The sequence below is a fragment of the Eupeodes corollae genome, chromosome 1, assembly GCF_945859685.1.
Source record: "Eupeodes corollae chromosome 1, idEupCoro1.1, whole genome shotgun sequence".
In the NCBI taxonomy this organism is placed as follows: Eukaryota; Metazoa; Arthropoda; class Insecta; order Diptera; family Syrphidae; genus Eupeodes; species Eupeodes corollae.
The window spans coordinates 110,078,988-110,095,349 of NC_079147.1; the positions used below are offsets into that span (position 1 = coordinate 110,078,988).

General features: G+C 35.1%; 1 protein-coding gene across 16 annotated transcripts in view; it reads left to right on the forward strand.

Moving 5' to 3' along the window:
* Positions 1-16,362, forward strand: part of LOC129953701 (protein lap4) — a 448,072-nt gene that overhangs the window by 304,983 nt on the left and 126,727 nt on the right. For 15 of the 16 annotated variants that reach the window (XM_056067065.1, XM_056067064.1, XM_056067066.1 and 12 more), the window contains 5 exons: positions 3,231-3,389; positions 7,830-8,028; positions 8,143-8,225; positions 8,299-8,490; positions 13,275-13,442. In XM_056067065.1, coding sequence (XP_055923040.1) covers positions 3,231-3,389; positions 7,830-8,028; positions 8,143-8,225; positions 8,299-8,490; positions 13,275-13,442 — 801 coding nt within the window. The remainder of the gene's footprint in view (positions 1-3,230; positions 3,390-7,829; positions 8,029-8,142; positions 8,226-8,298; positions 8,491-13,274; positions 13,443-16,362) is intronic. The other variant, XM_056067054.1, reaches the window with a different exon arrangement.

A 16,362-nucleotide genomic window follows, 5' to 3' on the forward strand; every position in this document is an offset into this window, starting at 1 on the left:
ATTTGGTTGAGGTCTCCATTTCTGTTTGCCATTAAGCATATGTCGTGAGCATAGTCCAAATGGCTTAATGCTTCCTTCCAGCGCCATTGTTTTCTTCATTATTCGCCAGTCTCTCGTGCTCACCCACCGTAGCAGTCATCTCAAGCAAGAACAGAATCGGTGACAAGACATCACCCTGTCTCTCTGCCGCACTTCAAATGCGTCGGAAAGCTGTCCATTGTGCAAAACGAAACACCTTGCGTTGTTGTAAGACTCTTTGTACTTGGTACTCCGACGATTGTTCAAGAATAATTCGCAAGGTGTTAGTGCGGTCGACACATTATCGACCACTGCGAAATCTCGCTTGATGGCTCTTGAGCGCCAACTCGAACTTATATTTATCCTCTCGAGATTGATGGTTGCCCTTAACTTTGGAAATACGGACAGAATTGTGCTTTCACGCCCGTTATTGCAATTCTTTTTTGGTAGCTTGACGATAACCCCGTCCTTCCATTCCCTGGGAAAGGTTTCGTTTTCCCAAACAGACTTAACAATTGGCAACAAAATACCGGCAGCCAAGTCTGGGTCTGCTTTGAGGAATTCGGTAGGTATGCCATCCAGCCCAGCTGCTTTGTTATTCTTTAAAAGATTTTACGCGGTTCTTATTTCCGTGCAAGTCGGGGGGTCAATATTAATGCTTCTGGTAGATCTGCGTGTGTTCGACATTAGATGATTTGCATTAGCATTTGCATTTGCATTCTGGTTATCGTTCAGCAATGTACAGAAGTGCTCCTTCCATCTCCGCAATTGATCTTTCATTGACACTAAAAGTCTACCGTTCGTGTCAGGAATAGGGCGGTTGATAATACTTTGTTGGCCTACAAGATCTTTAGTGATTTTGTACAGCATCCTCGCGTTACCTCTTCTTGCAGCTTCCTCAGCGCTTTCTGAGAATCTGTCTAATCTGACCCTCCTGTCTCGTCTCACACATCAGCATCAGTTTTATTATTTATATTTATTTTTACCGTGCCCCACAACGTCTCAATGGGAAGAGTTTTGCAAAATCACGACAAGTATGTGGGTCACTAAAAGCGATTGTATTAAATTTTTATCAGGTTGCCGTGTACGTCTCTGGATAGCAGCTGTTCGTAGTCCAATTGTAGCTAATAGCAGATGATGGTCGTTTCCGCCACCGATTTGCCTTTACATTATTCATGTTTCGACATAGACAGAAATCTTGTATCAATACTTGCCCTTTGATGGATATCAATCAACCTTTCTAAGGTCTTAAGAATAAATGATGGCAGCTCTTTAAAGTTGACTTGATAGCATTTAACTTCCTTGGGTATAAAAACTACTTTTACTTCTCTCCATTCCGAGGGAATATGAACCAGATAGAGATAGCTTGTAATTGCTTGTAGGCCTTTTGTATTTATAACTGAGGCTTTTTGTAGTTCAGCTGATATGCCATTTGGTTCTTGCAGATGTATTGGTTCGAAACTGTTTAGAGCTTATTCAGACTGTCCCCTGTGATCAGATCTTGTAGATATGTTACACTAAAACTTGAACGAATTCTATTGTTACAAGTTGCGGTTAGAAAGCTACTAGGAAAGTGAGTATCCAGTAGTAAGTTCAGCGATTCCGAACTTAAAATTGTCTAGGAGTCGTCTGCATTTTTCAGGAAGCTTATTATCACTTTATTAGTTCAGAGAATATTCCGTAGCCTGGAGGTTTCAAAAGTTTCATTTTTTTATGACACAGAAAGACTGACAGGAAAATCGCTTAGATTTCCTTAGTGCCTTTTTATAAATTCATAAACTTCTTTAAGATTCTTGGTCAGAATCCTAGTGAGAAGTTATAGTCTTGTAGCTTTGGCTTGTATAAAGAGTTTCCTACATTCTCTTCTGAGCAAATCGAGCTCTAAGTCTAACGATCTATTCAAAGATAATGTGAGGTCGTTGACTTTATTGTCAAGCTTACGGGCTTAAGAGAAAGGACTAGATAATCCCGGTTCTATTAAACTTTGAATATGTTTCTAAATGTAGAAACGTTAATTTTCCGTCGTTGGACTAGGGTTTTTATCCACATTAATATTGAATTGGCTATATCTATGATCAAAGAACAAGTGCTTTTTGGATTCTTTCTTGTTCAAAATCATATGATGAATAGTTTCGGAGACAAGAGTTATGCCCAGGTCTTTTTTTTGTTAGTCTTAGTGCCATGACAATAATTCAATTAAAAATCGATACGGTGCAGTGAACTAAGTCCACGAGAAGTAAGAAATTCTGCAAAGACTCATCTTCGCACCTATCTGAAATCCTATAATGTAATAAAGCAGAGGGGTTATAGGGGCAGCTTGCTCTAGATTGATACTGGGGTCGTAGATTGTGCTCGGGCCAATTTCTTTTTTAAACAATAATAATTTGTATTAATAAGAAATTTATACATTTTGATTAAAACTAAAAATATAAATTTTTCTTCTATTTTTAAACAATTTGAATTTCAAAGAATTTTTATAACTACACCAAAAAAATATAAGAAACACAAGTCTACAAGTTATTCAAACACACTTAATCTTATGCCTGTAGATTAATCTAAATAAAAATCATACAAAAAATCAAAGCTAATTTAATGAAGTACTTAGCAACAAAAAAAGAAAAGAACGGACATAAATTTCCACAGCAACCCTTTTTCTAATTATTTAATATATTTTTACTTGTAGAAAAGCTTAATTACACAATCCGTAACCTTGCTTCTTATATCTTTGAGATGCTCATGATAACAAAATAAAAATAAAAAAACTCAATACCTAATTAACTGAATCAAGCTAGAAAAAGTAATATCCTGGGACTATAGAGTTGCATTTTATGAATTTGGTTTTATATTTGATTCCAATAATTTATAAATTAATTGCTTTATCTTACAAAGAGCTTCATTGGCAATAATTTATCAGAAAACTAACTTTGATTATCTTCAACTACTGTCTTTAATATAATTTTTAAACAAAAAAGAACGAACATTATATTTGTTGGATTTATTTTTAAGGGATTTTAAAATTTTGAAAAAAAAAGTTGTTTGCAACTCTATTTCAGGGACTATAACTTTTCAGATAGAAATTAACAAAAAAAAAGAACATTAAATCCTTTCTCTCATTTGTCAAAGGATACAATATTTCTTGTTGTTGTTTTTTCCTCACTTACCCTTCTTTTTCCTTTTTTTTTTCTTTTTTTTGTTGTACCTTATCTTCACAGACAATTGTTATCCGAAAAACTGACGGTGAACGCCTGGGAATGCACATTAAGGGTGGCCTGAATGGTCAGCGCGGCAATCCGGTGGATCCAACAGACGAGGGTGTATTTGTATCCAAAATTAATTCAGTAGGAGCTGCAAGACGTGACGGAAGGCTTAAGGTGAGTTTCACAATTTTATTTATTTTACTTTTTTTCTGTATCCCTAGGGGTGGTTAGGGGATGGGTTTTTATTTCTTGCTTTCTTGTATGTTTTGTATAAATTTAAAGGATTCCTCCCTACTCCTTTCAGTGTGATCCTGTTTTTCTTTTTTGTTGATTTAATTGGGTTACTCGTTCATTGAAATGGATTTAATTCTTGCAGACACGAATAAGACAAAAATTGCAATGTCTTTGTTTTTCTTCATCCCCTGGAGATTTCTGTGTTTTATTTTTCCAGACTCGTCTTAATATTGAAAATGTATTTATTTTATTTCATTTAATTTTAAAATCTTTATGAGCCGCACAGATATTTTTATTTTGACTTATTTTTACTGCCTAATGAACAAAAAAAAAGGGATAAATACACTTCGTGTCACATGAATAGGGACCAGCTTGTTTTTTCTTTATTTGACGATATTTTTCAAACCCTTGGGATCTTTGGAAAACCCCGAATGAGAAATGAATAAAGTATGTATTTAGTTTATATTTCAAAACAAAATTTCGGATTAAGTTGATAAATGCAAGTTCTATACATTTTTTTTTTGTGTCACATAAATAGGGACAAGATCTAAATTCACCTTTTAGCGTGTTTTGAATTAGATAAAAAGATACTCTGATTGTCTGAGAGCTTAATACGAGTGTTAATTTGATACAATCAAGAAGTATGAGTAGAGGTAAGGGTCTAACAAAGGCCAAAATTCCACTTTATACCCTCACGGACCCAAAGAGGTATTGAAAGAAATCACAAAGTTAGAGCCACATCATTTCAGATCTACTTCAAAATCAAGGTAAGGTAAATGCTAGTAGATTGACTGTTGCTGGGGTAATACAGAAAGCCGACCATATACGACACCAAAAAAAAAAAACACAATTGAATTAATTTTGCAACAATTGAGCTCGCATACGGACGGATTTATTGTTGACAACCTACGCAAACAAATTAAAGACAACGAACTTCGGATATGCCGGTGGAATGTTAGGTCCCTTAACAGAACACGTGCGGCCGAAGAAATAGCGGAGGCCTTAGGCTGCTATAAAGCAGGAAATACGATGGGATGGGCCGGGCAAAAAGAGGATGAAAAACTGCAATATTTACTACTGTGACTGGTACGACGAAAATTAACAGTGCTTATTTGCGATGCGATTTTGTCATTGGCAAGAAGTCTTGAGCTATAGGTGCAGCAACGAGCGCCTCATGACCGAACGCTTCAAGGCTAAATTCGGCAACATTAGCCTGATAGAAGAGAAAGACGACAACACCAATGATATGTTCTTCGAGCTCTTTCACAAAACATATGAGCAGTGTCCTAGCTATGATATTAAAATTGTAATAGGTGGTTTTAATGCCAAGCTGGGAAGGGCAGACATCGTTGGTGGAATAATCGGGAAAAACAGCCTGCACGACAACACTTCGCACTACGGGTTCAGGTTCATAGATTTTGCTGCGGGGCGACACGTCATGGTAGCCAGTACGCGTTTTCCACACGGCAGCATCCACAAAGAAACTTGGAGGTCTCCAGATCAATCTAGCGTCAACCAGATTGACCATATTGCAGAACTCACGCTGCTCCATAAAGATGGGAAACAACTTAACAGAACCTTTCGATGTCAAAAAAAAGTTTAAAAGTCTGTCCAATTATTCTGATGACATTGACATAATCGGAAGAACTCAGCGTGATGTCAATGGGGCTTTTGAGAGTACATGCTGTCGTCAAAAAAGGACTTACAATACCGACGTCTTGGTCAAAACGTCACCATCGACAGACGTTACTTTGAGGTAGTTAAGCACTTCGTCTACCTAGACTCCTCTGTAAACGCAGAAAACAACACCAACGCTTAGATCAAACGAAGAATAACTCTTGCTAACCGCTATTTCATTCTGTTAAGAAAGCAATTAAGTGGTAAAGTCCTTGAAAAAAGCGGATGAAAGCACCTTGGTGTTGTTTCGAGAGAAAAATTCTTCGTGTGATCAGCGGTCCCGTATGCATCGAAGGGGAGTGTAGGAGAAGAGCTGTACGGGCTTTACAGTGAAGTAGACTTAGCCAGAATGGTAAAAGTCCAACGACTAAGATGGGTTGGTCACGTAAAGCGCATGGAAACCAATGCTCCGGCAAGCAGGAGCGCAGTAGAGAAAGTGGAAAGTGACCTCCATAAAGCTTGTATTTATCATTTAAATCCAAACATTTTGTTCGTTATATAAACTAAACTACAAAAACACATAAGAGTTCAAAAAATATCGTTAAATAAAAAACGAAAAAAGTTGGTCCCTATAAATAAAGGTTATTTAGTGGTTTGGCAAAGCTATAAGTCTTATACGAAAATTTAAGCAAGTACAATGTTTATTAATTATTCTATATTTGTACACCTTATTGACTAACGAACGTCAAAGGTACAATGCGACGAAGTTGTATGGGGCGATGCATCTTTTAAGATCGAGAAAACACCTCACTTGGATTTATTGTGTTAACCACGAAATTGAAAGGATTGGGATCATGCGGGAGCCCAATTAGCTGTGACCTATTATTGAGAACAGCAGAGGCAAAACGAATTTTGTTTTACCGGTGGAAATCTTTGGCCAAAGATTCCTAGAAAATTTGCAAGTTTCAAAAGCTGCTCAACTGCTGTTTGCGGTTTTAATGAAACTTTGGCGAATTTGTTCATTGACCTGTATATCATTGCCCGTGTTTTGTTGGAAAATATATATCAATAATACAGTAGAACTTTACACGAATAACAAAAACAATGTCCACAGTATGAATACTATCGATAAAAGTTAAAGTAAAATCTTACAACGGATGGGTTTTCGACATTTATACGAGTCTCGAATGGATCTTATGTGATTCCGTTCTCAAATGTAGTGTTCGTTGAGTAGTTGTGCATTCGGAATCATGTGTTTTCACCGCACAAGAAGATTTAAAAATGATTAAGTTTGACAGCACTTTCTAAAATGCAAATGGTGACTCCGATCCCCAACCGAAATCGAGTCGAATCAAGCTCATTTCAACTCGATTTAGGTAAATAAAGAAGAAACACCACATGTTAATGTAGTACTCTACGAACAAACCCCCTTCTTGAAGTTTTTATTTTATGTCAAATCTGCAGTTATTGAATTAACTTTTTTTATAGAATCTCAATTTCCAGATGTTTTCTTACCATTTCTTCTCCAAAATTGTCCATTTTATTAGTTTCGGTTAGTTTTTTGTTTGTTGAAGGTACTTTTTTGATTTTCACAAAACTTTTTTTTATTTGTGTTTTTTTTTATTATTATTCTGACAGGTCTTCTTACGATGGGTTTTCTTGGAAATTTTCTACTATACTAGAAAAAACACGAGTATTGATACCATATGGCTTTGACTGAGTCTTCATCCTTTTTTGGCTAATTTGTCTGCCATTTGATTACTGTGAAAGTCACAGTGTCCTGGGATCCAACAGAGGGTGACCGTGTTAGTTTCGCTGAGTTACGACATTGCTGCACCAGTCTTGACTTTGGGACAGTGTCAAATATAACCTTGATTGCATTTGTCTTCCAAATATGGAAAAGATCTTAATCGGCTTCAGAAATCGAAAGTACTTCTGCTTGAAAAAATCTGCAGTTATTTGGAATGTTTATTGATTTTTCTAGGGGAATATTACATTTAAATAGGACAGACCCTACCCCCTCCCCCGTTTTGGAACCATCCGTAACAGGGTTTATTTGCTTTACCTTGTTTTCCATCTAGCCCTACTTTGTAGGAATTTCTGTTGTTCTACTTTGTTAGAATCTGTGAGCGGCTTTAAATAGTTTGCCTAAGTGGCAATGTCTACGTTTTAAGTGATCCTTGTGTTCCAGTGACCAAAGCAAAAACTCTTCCTGTTTGCCCTTTTGGCCGCCAGTTCCTTCGCGAATATATCGATAGGGGCTAACGAGAGTAATGTCTCTGAGGCTGCAGTTGGTGTAGTCCTCATGGCACTTGTGGTACCTTTGAATTTTTGCATTATCTTCACATGAACAAAGAACGTCTAGGATCTAATCAAGTTTTAAAAACTCGTAAAAGGAAAATGCAATAAAACTAAAGGACAATTTCATTTAAATCTTCAGGAGTATATTTAGCTGAATATCTAAATTCCCTGAAGTTGTAATTTCAACACTCCCTAATTGCACAACCGTGTACCATGTGAATGTGCAAATAAAAACGGTGCTATATAAATTCAAATTCAATTCTGTACTTCATCCATATTCAATGGGAATCGAGTTCAACACCTTATTTTCCATCCAAACACTCAAAACCAAATTGAAATTAACATCTCCCTATACATATATACTCTAAAGCTCAAACCCAATGTCGTCTTCCTTCGTCTTTGTCGTCTTGTAGTTTATCGTCGTTTATATATTGAATTCTAAATCAAATCCTCTTTCATCAGGTTGGAATGCGTCTTCTTGAAGTTAATGGAAATTCCCTGCTGGGTGCTGCACACCAGGATGCAGTGAATATCCTGCGTACAGCTGGCAATGAGATACACTTGGTCGTATGCAAAGGCTATGACAAATCGAGTTTAATTCATTCTATTGGCACAGCTGGAGGCATGAGTACAGGATTAAATTCAACAAGCAGTGGACGTGGTATGTCTTGAAATCAATAATAATATATTCACTATAATTTATTCAGCTAAAAAAAATTAAATTAAATCCGTATACTAATTTTTATTTTTTCCTTTTTTTTCTTGTATAATTCAGGATCAAGAACTTCGGAAACTGGCTCAGAACTAAGTCAAAGTATATCAAGTTTGGATCGAGATGAAGATGATCGTATGCGACAAGTAAGAAATAAATTTTTAGTTTTTTGTTACAAAATTGTAATTGTATTTAAAAAAAATAAAATATTATATTTAGTCTAATTTACAGGATTTCGAAGTTTTTGCGACAAAAACGAACACGAATAACGAACAGGTGCCGCTGCAGAGCAATTTACATTCAGATAATGTTGTAAATAGTGGAGTTCCTCAAACATCGCAAGATGTTGTTGCTTTGGTCAACTCTGAGCAGTCATTGGTTAGCACGAAAGAAAAGAGCACCCCCGAAAAGGTATTTTAGTGTTAATTCTTTAAAATTTACGAACATTAGAAATTTCGAAACATGGATATTTAAAAAAAATACAAATTTATTTAAAAATGTAAACTCTTACGGATTGAAAATTGGTGATTAAATAAAATTGCCCTTCTCCGATGGGTTTTGATTTTGATGATCTTAATTCAAATTCGACTTCAAAATTAGTGTACCTATTACGTTAGGTAATGAGATATTTCTTTTTAAAATTCGAGGAACATGATGTTATCTAAAATTACGAAGTAGCTTTAAAATCCACGATGGTTTTCCAAATCTATATTTCATTTCTTCAATATTCAGTTGAAATATTTGAAGCGTTTGGGTGAAGAAGGGATTAAATGACATTTGTAACATTTCGAGATATAAGGACTTTAAGTTTTTTGTTGAGAACTAATAAAACAAGAAATATAATACCTTTTAACCAATGTTACTATTATTTCAATCGAGAAGCTGGTTATATTTAATGTGTTTAGTGCTTTGAATTTTTAAGAAAAAAAGGGGCTAACATTCAAATTATTTTTTTTCTTTTTATTTTGAAAAGTTATTTTCTTATCGCATGGTTGTTGTTTCTTTATTTTTTTATACTCTCAACAGAAAGCTGCTTTATTTTTTTTTCTCGGACGAAAAAATCTTGGTTTTTGTCTGGAACTATGCGGATGTTTTTTGTTATAACAGCTCCATTGAATAAAGCATCTTTCTCGTAGCATTAATTAGAAGAAAAGAATCCATATTTGTTTATTCGAAGTCATGTAACGCTATCACGAAAATTGATTTTTTCATTTAATATATTTTTTGTATCATTTTTAACGTTTAATTTTACTGGAAGATTTTCTAATGATCGAAAGTGGTTCTTTGTTCGTTGGCACTTTTTAGTATTTGTCGGTATTGCTCAGAGTGTAAATGGTTTCTTTTTTTATAACTTTTTCGATTCTTCCAAAATCGCTGGCGCTGTCAAGAAAAATATGGCCAACTTCAAGAAATTGTCTTCAATCAGTTCAAAATATTCCGTCAAAATGAGGACTTTGTATAGGCACAGTAAAAAGAAGTTTTAGCTTTGTCCAAGGCAAGAATCAGTACATGCAATCAGATGTTTCCTCTTTTCTGCGATTTCACATTCTTGAAAGAATGTATAGAGTCCACTCATTACCTCGGTGCATCCTCTGTCTGCAACATCTTCGGTCCAGGTTAACATATACGAAATCTAGACATCGGAAGTAATGACATGGATTCCTAGATTTATAGAACAACACCTGCCTTAAGCAAAATACCTTAGACGTGGTTAATTTTAGTAAAAGCATGAAAGTGCTTTCTCAAATTATCCGCTCGGATTGGGCCTAAAATTCCTGACAACAGTACTCGCACACAGAAATGCTTGAGAGTTGTTAGTCACTAGGCCCTGGTTCCCAACGGACTGTTGCGCCACCAAATTTTTTAATTTATTGATTTGCTTGAGGTCAAAAGTATTATAGAAGACGTTGGGATCGGACCGAGCTTTTTCTCAGTCAATTTTTCGACTTAAGAATCATTTTGGTGTTTAGCTGAGTTTTTACCAGAGTCACAAATGCTAAAAGTGTCACTTCTTGGTAGGCAGAAAGACAGATTAAATTTCGTGTTAATTATTTGTCGGTAAAAATGTCGACTGACAAAATATTCGACATTTTTCTCTTATTCGGTGCTATTTTCAATTTAAAGGCTAAATAAGCACTTAACTCCTTCATGCAAAATACATTTTCTTAAAGCTATTTTTATTCCACCCAAAAAGGAGTTAAGCGATGTTAGCCCATTCTGTCACTCATATTATACAATTTTTAGTTGTTAGTAAACCTTTTATACCAAAAATGAAAGCGCCAAACAAGAAAATAGAAATCGTAGCGCCACGTAGATCAAACAGAAATTAAAATTTTCGCAAGGCATTCTCATTTTTCGACAAAAAAAAACCAAAATCGAAAACATGTCACTTACTCCATTCTTCAACTAAACGCTTCATTTATATTTTTTCATATGATATTAGAAAAATCTTAATAAGTTGTTAGATTGCACTTGTCTAACAAAAATATTAAAGAAACGCTTAACCATTTTTGCTGAAGTGGTTTTCGACAGAAAAAAGAAAAACGGTTTGAAAGTAGGTTGATTCTTGTTGTCTACACAAATCTTTAACACACATCAAGTTTTTAAAAAAATCTTAAAAACTAAAAAAGTAATGTTGAAAACGGGTATTTTTAGATTTTGAGGAAATAGTTTAAATTAAAGTTTGGATTCAAAATTAACACTAAAAATTAAGGCCAAAATGTATTTTTCAAAAACTATGAGGGTATCAAATTGAATGTTTTCTCAAAGCCTCATATAAAGTCAAATAAAGACTCATATTTACATATAACTTGTATTTACGAGACTAATGAATCATTAATAAAATGAAGAAGAGACAGTTTTGAACGTTCCAAAATCATCATACAATTTATTGTAAAGAAATAGTTTGATTGTAAACTTAGCCTTGTTGTTTCAAGCATTTTTTAAGCTGATGTGATAGAAAACTTTGAAGGCAAGATTCGAATTTTGGACGGCTTAAAAAATTGTTGTTTTGTTTGTGGGATTGAAAATGAAGTAATTTAGGGGACCAGTGTTTTTTTGCATATGCAACACAGATACGTTTTAACATCTTAAAGGAAGTCAATGTAATCGGTCCGACTTGTCGGATTAATCATTTCGACATTACTTTAAAGGTCTAAAGAATTTAAATAAAAGATTTTTAGAGAGATGTCTATGCCAATAACGCTAGCGAATTAAATTTTATTTTATACAATTTTACCCATTTTGCTATTTTTTTTATAAAGTTTGAACTTTGACATCATGTGTGAATTACTACAACATTTAAATGACCCCCACGTTATTTTTGAAAGAGTGAAAGATTTGTCTGCATAAACACGATCTTTCGAATTGCCTCTCAGAAATGGACAGTTGATAACGCCACAATGAGAAACTACGCGGTCAGGAAATGTCTCTTACAATTGAGATATATTCGTTCGAGCTGTGTGGCATGTGGCACCGTCTTATAGGAACCACATATTCCCAAAGCCGTATTCTTCAATAGGAGGCAAAAAAAACGGTCCAATCACACCTTCCAAAAAATGTGACTTTTTGTGGATGTAATGGCTTCTCTTCAATTACTTGAGGATTCTCAAAAACCTGAAATACGACAACTTTGTTTACTAAAATACCGACCGAGTGAAAAATGTACATCGTCGCTAAAAAAAATTGCAGTCCACCGTCTGTTGTTTAAGCACCCATTAGACGTATCTACGACGTTTTGAATGGTTGGCACTCAGCGGGCTTCAGTTATTGTGTTGGCTGGAATTTATATGGATGTAGTTATAGATGTGCCGTAAGACAGTCCTAATTTTTGAGAACGATGAGGAATCGACACAATCGGGTCTTCAGTAACACTTGCACTTACTGCAGCGATATTTTGAGTGGTACGAGCGATGATGCACAGGCCTTTAAATATCTATAACACCAATCATCACCTTTTTTGTTGAAGGTTTTAAAAATTTGAAGGTATTGTGCGATAGTTTAGCGATCCATTTTGGTAAATGTCAAACTGACAACAACAAAGAATTGGTTTAACAACTTAGTTTGATCATTGTCAAATTCCAGCCTTATACTCTAGAAACCGCAAAATGGATAATCCGTTTCAATTCAGTAATAATGAATAAAACCTGTTTCAAAAAGAAGATGTAGTAAAACATTATAATTGGAAAACAAACTTAAACAATCTAACCGAAAAAACGATCTTAGGTCTGCTGTTTACAAAATACGAGCGCTACAAAAGTTTTTTAAATAAAACAAAACGGTTTTGGATATCAATGAAATTCTTTATTCCTGTGAAAGTACGTTCGATGTATTTAACTTGATTTCTTTTGCATGACCACGGGCACGCTTGCAGAAGTCCAGGCACTGAACCCAATGTTCGAGGGTTTTCAAGCATAAATCTGCCGATACTGCTGCAATTTCAAATTCGATATTCGTACGAAGTTCATCAATCGTCGCTGGCTTGTTGGCATAGACCATACACTTGACGTAGCCCCACAGGCAATAGTCAACTTGAAAATCCGAATCGTTTTCAAGTTGTTGCTCAGCCCAATTCGCGTACATACAACGCTTCTGGTGATCAGCGGCTTCGGTTCTTGCGTCAATTTAAATTTGAAAGGATGTAGGCCAAAATCTTTTCGAAAAATTCGCCACAACGACGTCACAGATTTGCCCAACGCTTGAGAAAGACGCGACGTGTGAGACACACATTTGGGCTGTCTGCAACTGGAGCTTAAGGGCAGCAATATTCTCGACACTACGGGCGGGCACTTCTTTGTCTCACTGGCACGGGAACATTTTGTTCTATGCCAGTAGATTCAAATTTTTCCTCTAGACGCTCAATTATTATGACGATTAACCTTGATGCCACTGACTCCGACATTCAGTATTAAATTTAAATAATTTGGACTGGTTTTTGGCTCGTATATCTTTTCATCATGAAATGGCAAAACTTACTGAAGAGAAATGTCAAGATAGCGGCAAGAAACATGGTGTCGTTTGCTGTCCCTGTAGCTCTTCTTTTGTAGCGTCCCTGTTGAAAAACCCTGTGTTAAGGATTTCAGAATTTTTGATATTTTGTATAGATAAGAATTGTCAAAACAGTTTTCGAAATACTTTTTTTCAAACAAACAAAATTTACTAATTCTAAATTCTTAATATTTTAATTTGTTTCTTAGGTACTAGATATAGTTAGAGCAGCTGAAGTTTTAGCCTTAGCCGATAATGTTCCACCAAAATCCCCATCGGAACATCATGAAGATAAAATCCAAAAAACAACAACTGTGGTCATATCAAAACATACATTGGATACAAATCCATCAATACCAGGACCGCCCCAATCACAGGTATGTCCTTAAATAAAATACATATAAAAATAAACTTCATTATGATGTAAAAGCACCATTTTCGCACTCAAATCATTCATTATTTTTATTATTATTATAATTTTTTTGCCATTTCATTATAGTGTTGTTATAATTTATTGCTCCCATTACAACGTGTTGCATATATACCTATACAATACATACATACATATTTGTTAAACCCCATATTAATGTGCGTTTAACATTTTTCATCCTTTTTTTTAATTATGTATTTAATTCAGAATGTTATGAAAATTCGATTAACGAAAAAATGAGATACATTCCTACTCAAATCATTTTTATTGTATGTTTTTTTGGTTGTAAGTCGGAAATTCTTGAATTATGATAAATGTTTCTATTTCTCAAGGCCATCTCAATTTCTAACCTTTTAATTGTTCCTTTGACGCACACAAAACACAACACACACACACAACACACCCACAATAAGTAACACTCATGAGTTTATAAAGAGGAAAATTAAACGATATCCTTTCATTATCCTGTGCTTAACTTCTCTTTATCCTCACGCACAGTGAGTTTAGTTTGTTTTGTGTCCTTTTTTGTTTTCATTGATTCTGTGTTGATGTTGGATTTTTGGTGTGCTTATCTTATTTTCTTTTAATTGGTGTTGTTTTGCTTGTGTGTATGTTCAGCTCCAGATTCTAAGATAGGTACATACATAACAGTTATGGCCAAAATAATAGGAACATAACTTAATTTTTGCTATTTGTTTCTTTTGCAGTATTGCAAGACAGAAGATCTAAATTTTAATTATAAATATTTAGTAAAGTACACATGTAGATAGATAGATAGATACAAAAATTAATTGAATTCCAGCAACATTTACAATATATATTATAACAAATTACAAAGTTTACTAAAGTCATTATACCAGGTTAACACAATAAACATGAAAAACCCTCGATATAATTTCTTTTTAATATTAAAAAAAGGGATTGAACAATAAAAAATAATTAAGAAATTAGTAGAAACAGAAATCTTCGTTCATCATAGAAGTTATATATCTTAGCGCAATTTTGCAAAATTCGTGCGGTTTGACAACATTTATTTAATTCAATAAACGTATAACTTGATTTTCCGATAAAAAAACATTTTTAGAATACATTTCTTCTGATTTCTCTGAGAAAAAGGCATTTTGCCAAGAAGTGTGAGTATGAGTATCCACACTTTTTGACAGGTTGCAACATATTACCTACACTCTAGCGGTAACTCAGAACAGTATGAAATGCAATTGAAAACAATAAGTTCACTTTTTAGTCTGACCAAAAAGCTGAAGAAAAAGCTATACTTGACAAACTAGATAGAGTCCAACTTTCAGCTTGTCTGTGTATAAGGGGATCGCTTCGCACGAAACCATCTGCGACATTGGACACTCTACTCTATCTAATACCTCTTTAAACATTTAGCAAACAAATAGCAGCAAGCTCTGCTGTTCGCTTCAAAGCTTCATCGCAGTGGATTAACAACAACACTGGCCACTCCATAATTCTTAAGCATTTAGAATCAATTCCAAAGCCCAAAGACTATATACCATCCCATACAATTGTAATTCGACAGAATCTTACAGATTTCTATGCCTTCCAGATCTCTTTGGTAGGATAGGACATTCCTGAAAGACGAGTCAGCCACCTTTTACACAGATGGATAAAAAAATGAAGATGTTGGTGGAGTTGTGTACTTCGAACGACTATAAGTCTCTCATTCCGCCTTCCCGCTCATTGTATCGTGTAAGTTTCAGGTGGAACTTTTGGCGATAAAAGAAGTCTTGTTTTGGAATAAAAAAAATTTGTGATCAACATCTGATATCCGTATTTTCTTTGATAGTTAGGCCGCTATCAAATCTCTGGACTTTGTTTCTAAAAACTCTATAACTGTCCATAAATGAAGTTTGCACAACAGTTCAATATTCACCCTTTATGGGTGACGGGCTATAGAGACTCTCAAGGAAATTGTAAAGCAGATGAGTTCGCCAGAAATAGGACAGTTCAACCCATTCTACCACGTTTGGCTAATGCTGCCATTACAATCGCTTCATGTAAACTATTGCTAATGCAAATGCAAGACGCTATGAAGAAGCCAGGTTAAGAAAAACATCTGACTAGTATGTGACGTTAGTAGTACCCGTAGCGTGATGGTTAGTGCGTTGGACTGTCGTGGAAGGGGTCTTGGGTTCAATCCCTGCCTGTGCCACCTAGCTTTTTTCACTGGTACTGCCTCTTGCGAGGAATTGACAAATGCTCGATATGAATTCTTGTAATGAAAAAGTATTTTCTTAAATTAGCCGTTCGGATTTGGTATTAAAACTGTAGGTCCCTTCCATCCCTGACAGCATTACGCGCACACAGGAATGGTTGAGAGTTGTAAGTCACTAGGCCCTGGTTCTTCATGGACTGTTGCGCCACCTAATTTATTTATTTATAGTGCTTGCTATCTCTAAGCAGATCGCATATAAGCTCCATAATCGGTGTCATAACCTGGCACGGCACTTCTCTAGTGACTTGAAGAAACTGTATGGATGAGGAAGAAGAGGAAATAGTTCTTCACATCCTCTGTAAATGCCCTGTTACAGCTTAAAAATCCAAGAATTGCCTAGAGAATTTTTCTATAACGATCTAAAAGATCTAAATCATATTAGTCCTTCACGTTTCGTAAGGGACTTAAATTGGTTTCATTGAGCTTAGAAGAAAACCTTATGATTCCTGCGGTATTGACAATGGGCCATTAAACTTACCAAATTGTTTCCTACTCCATCACGGACAGCCACTTTAACCAAACCTAACCTAACCTGAGCATCATAGAGATCTTATGGACATTATTGGAATGCTAAAAATAGCTTTTAATTTCTTATCAACCCTTAAAATTACTTCATACAAGATTTCTT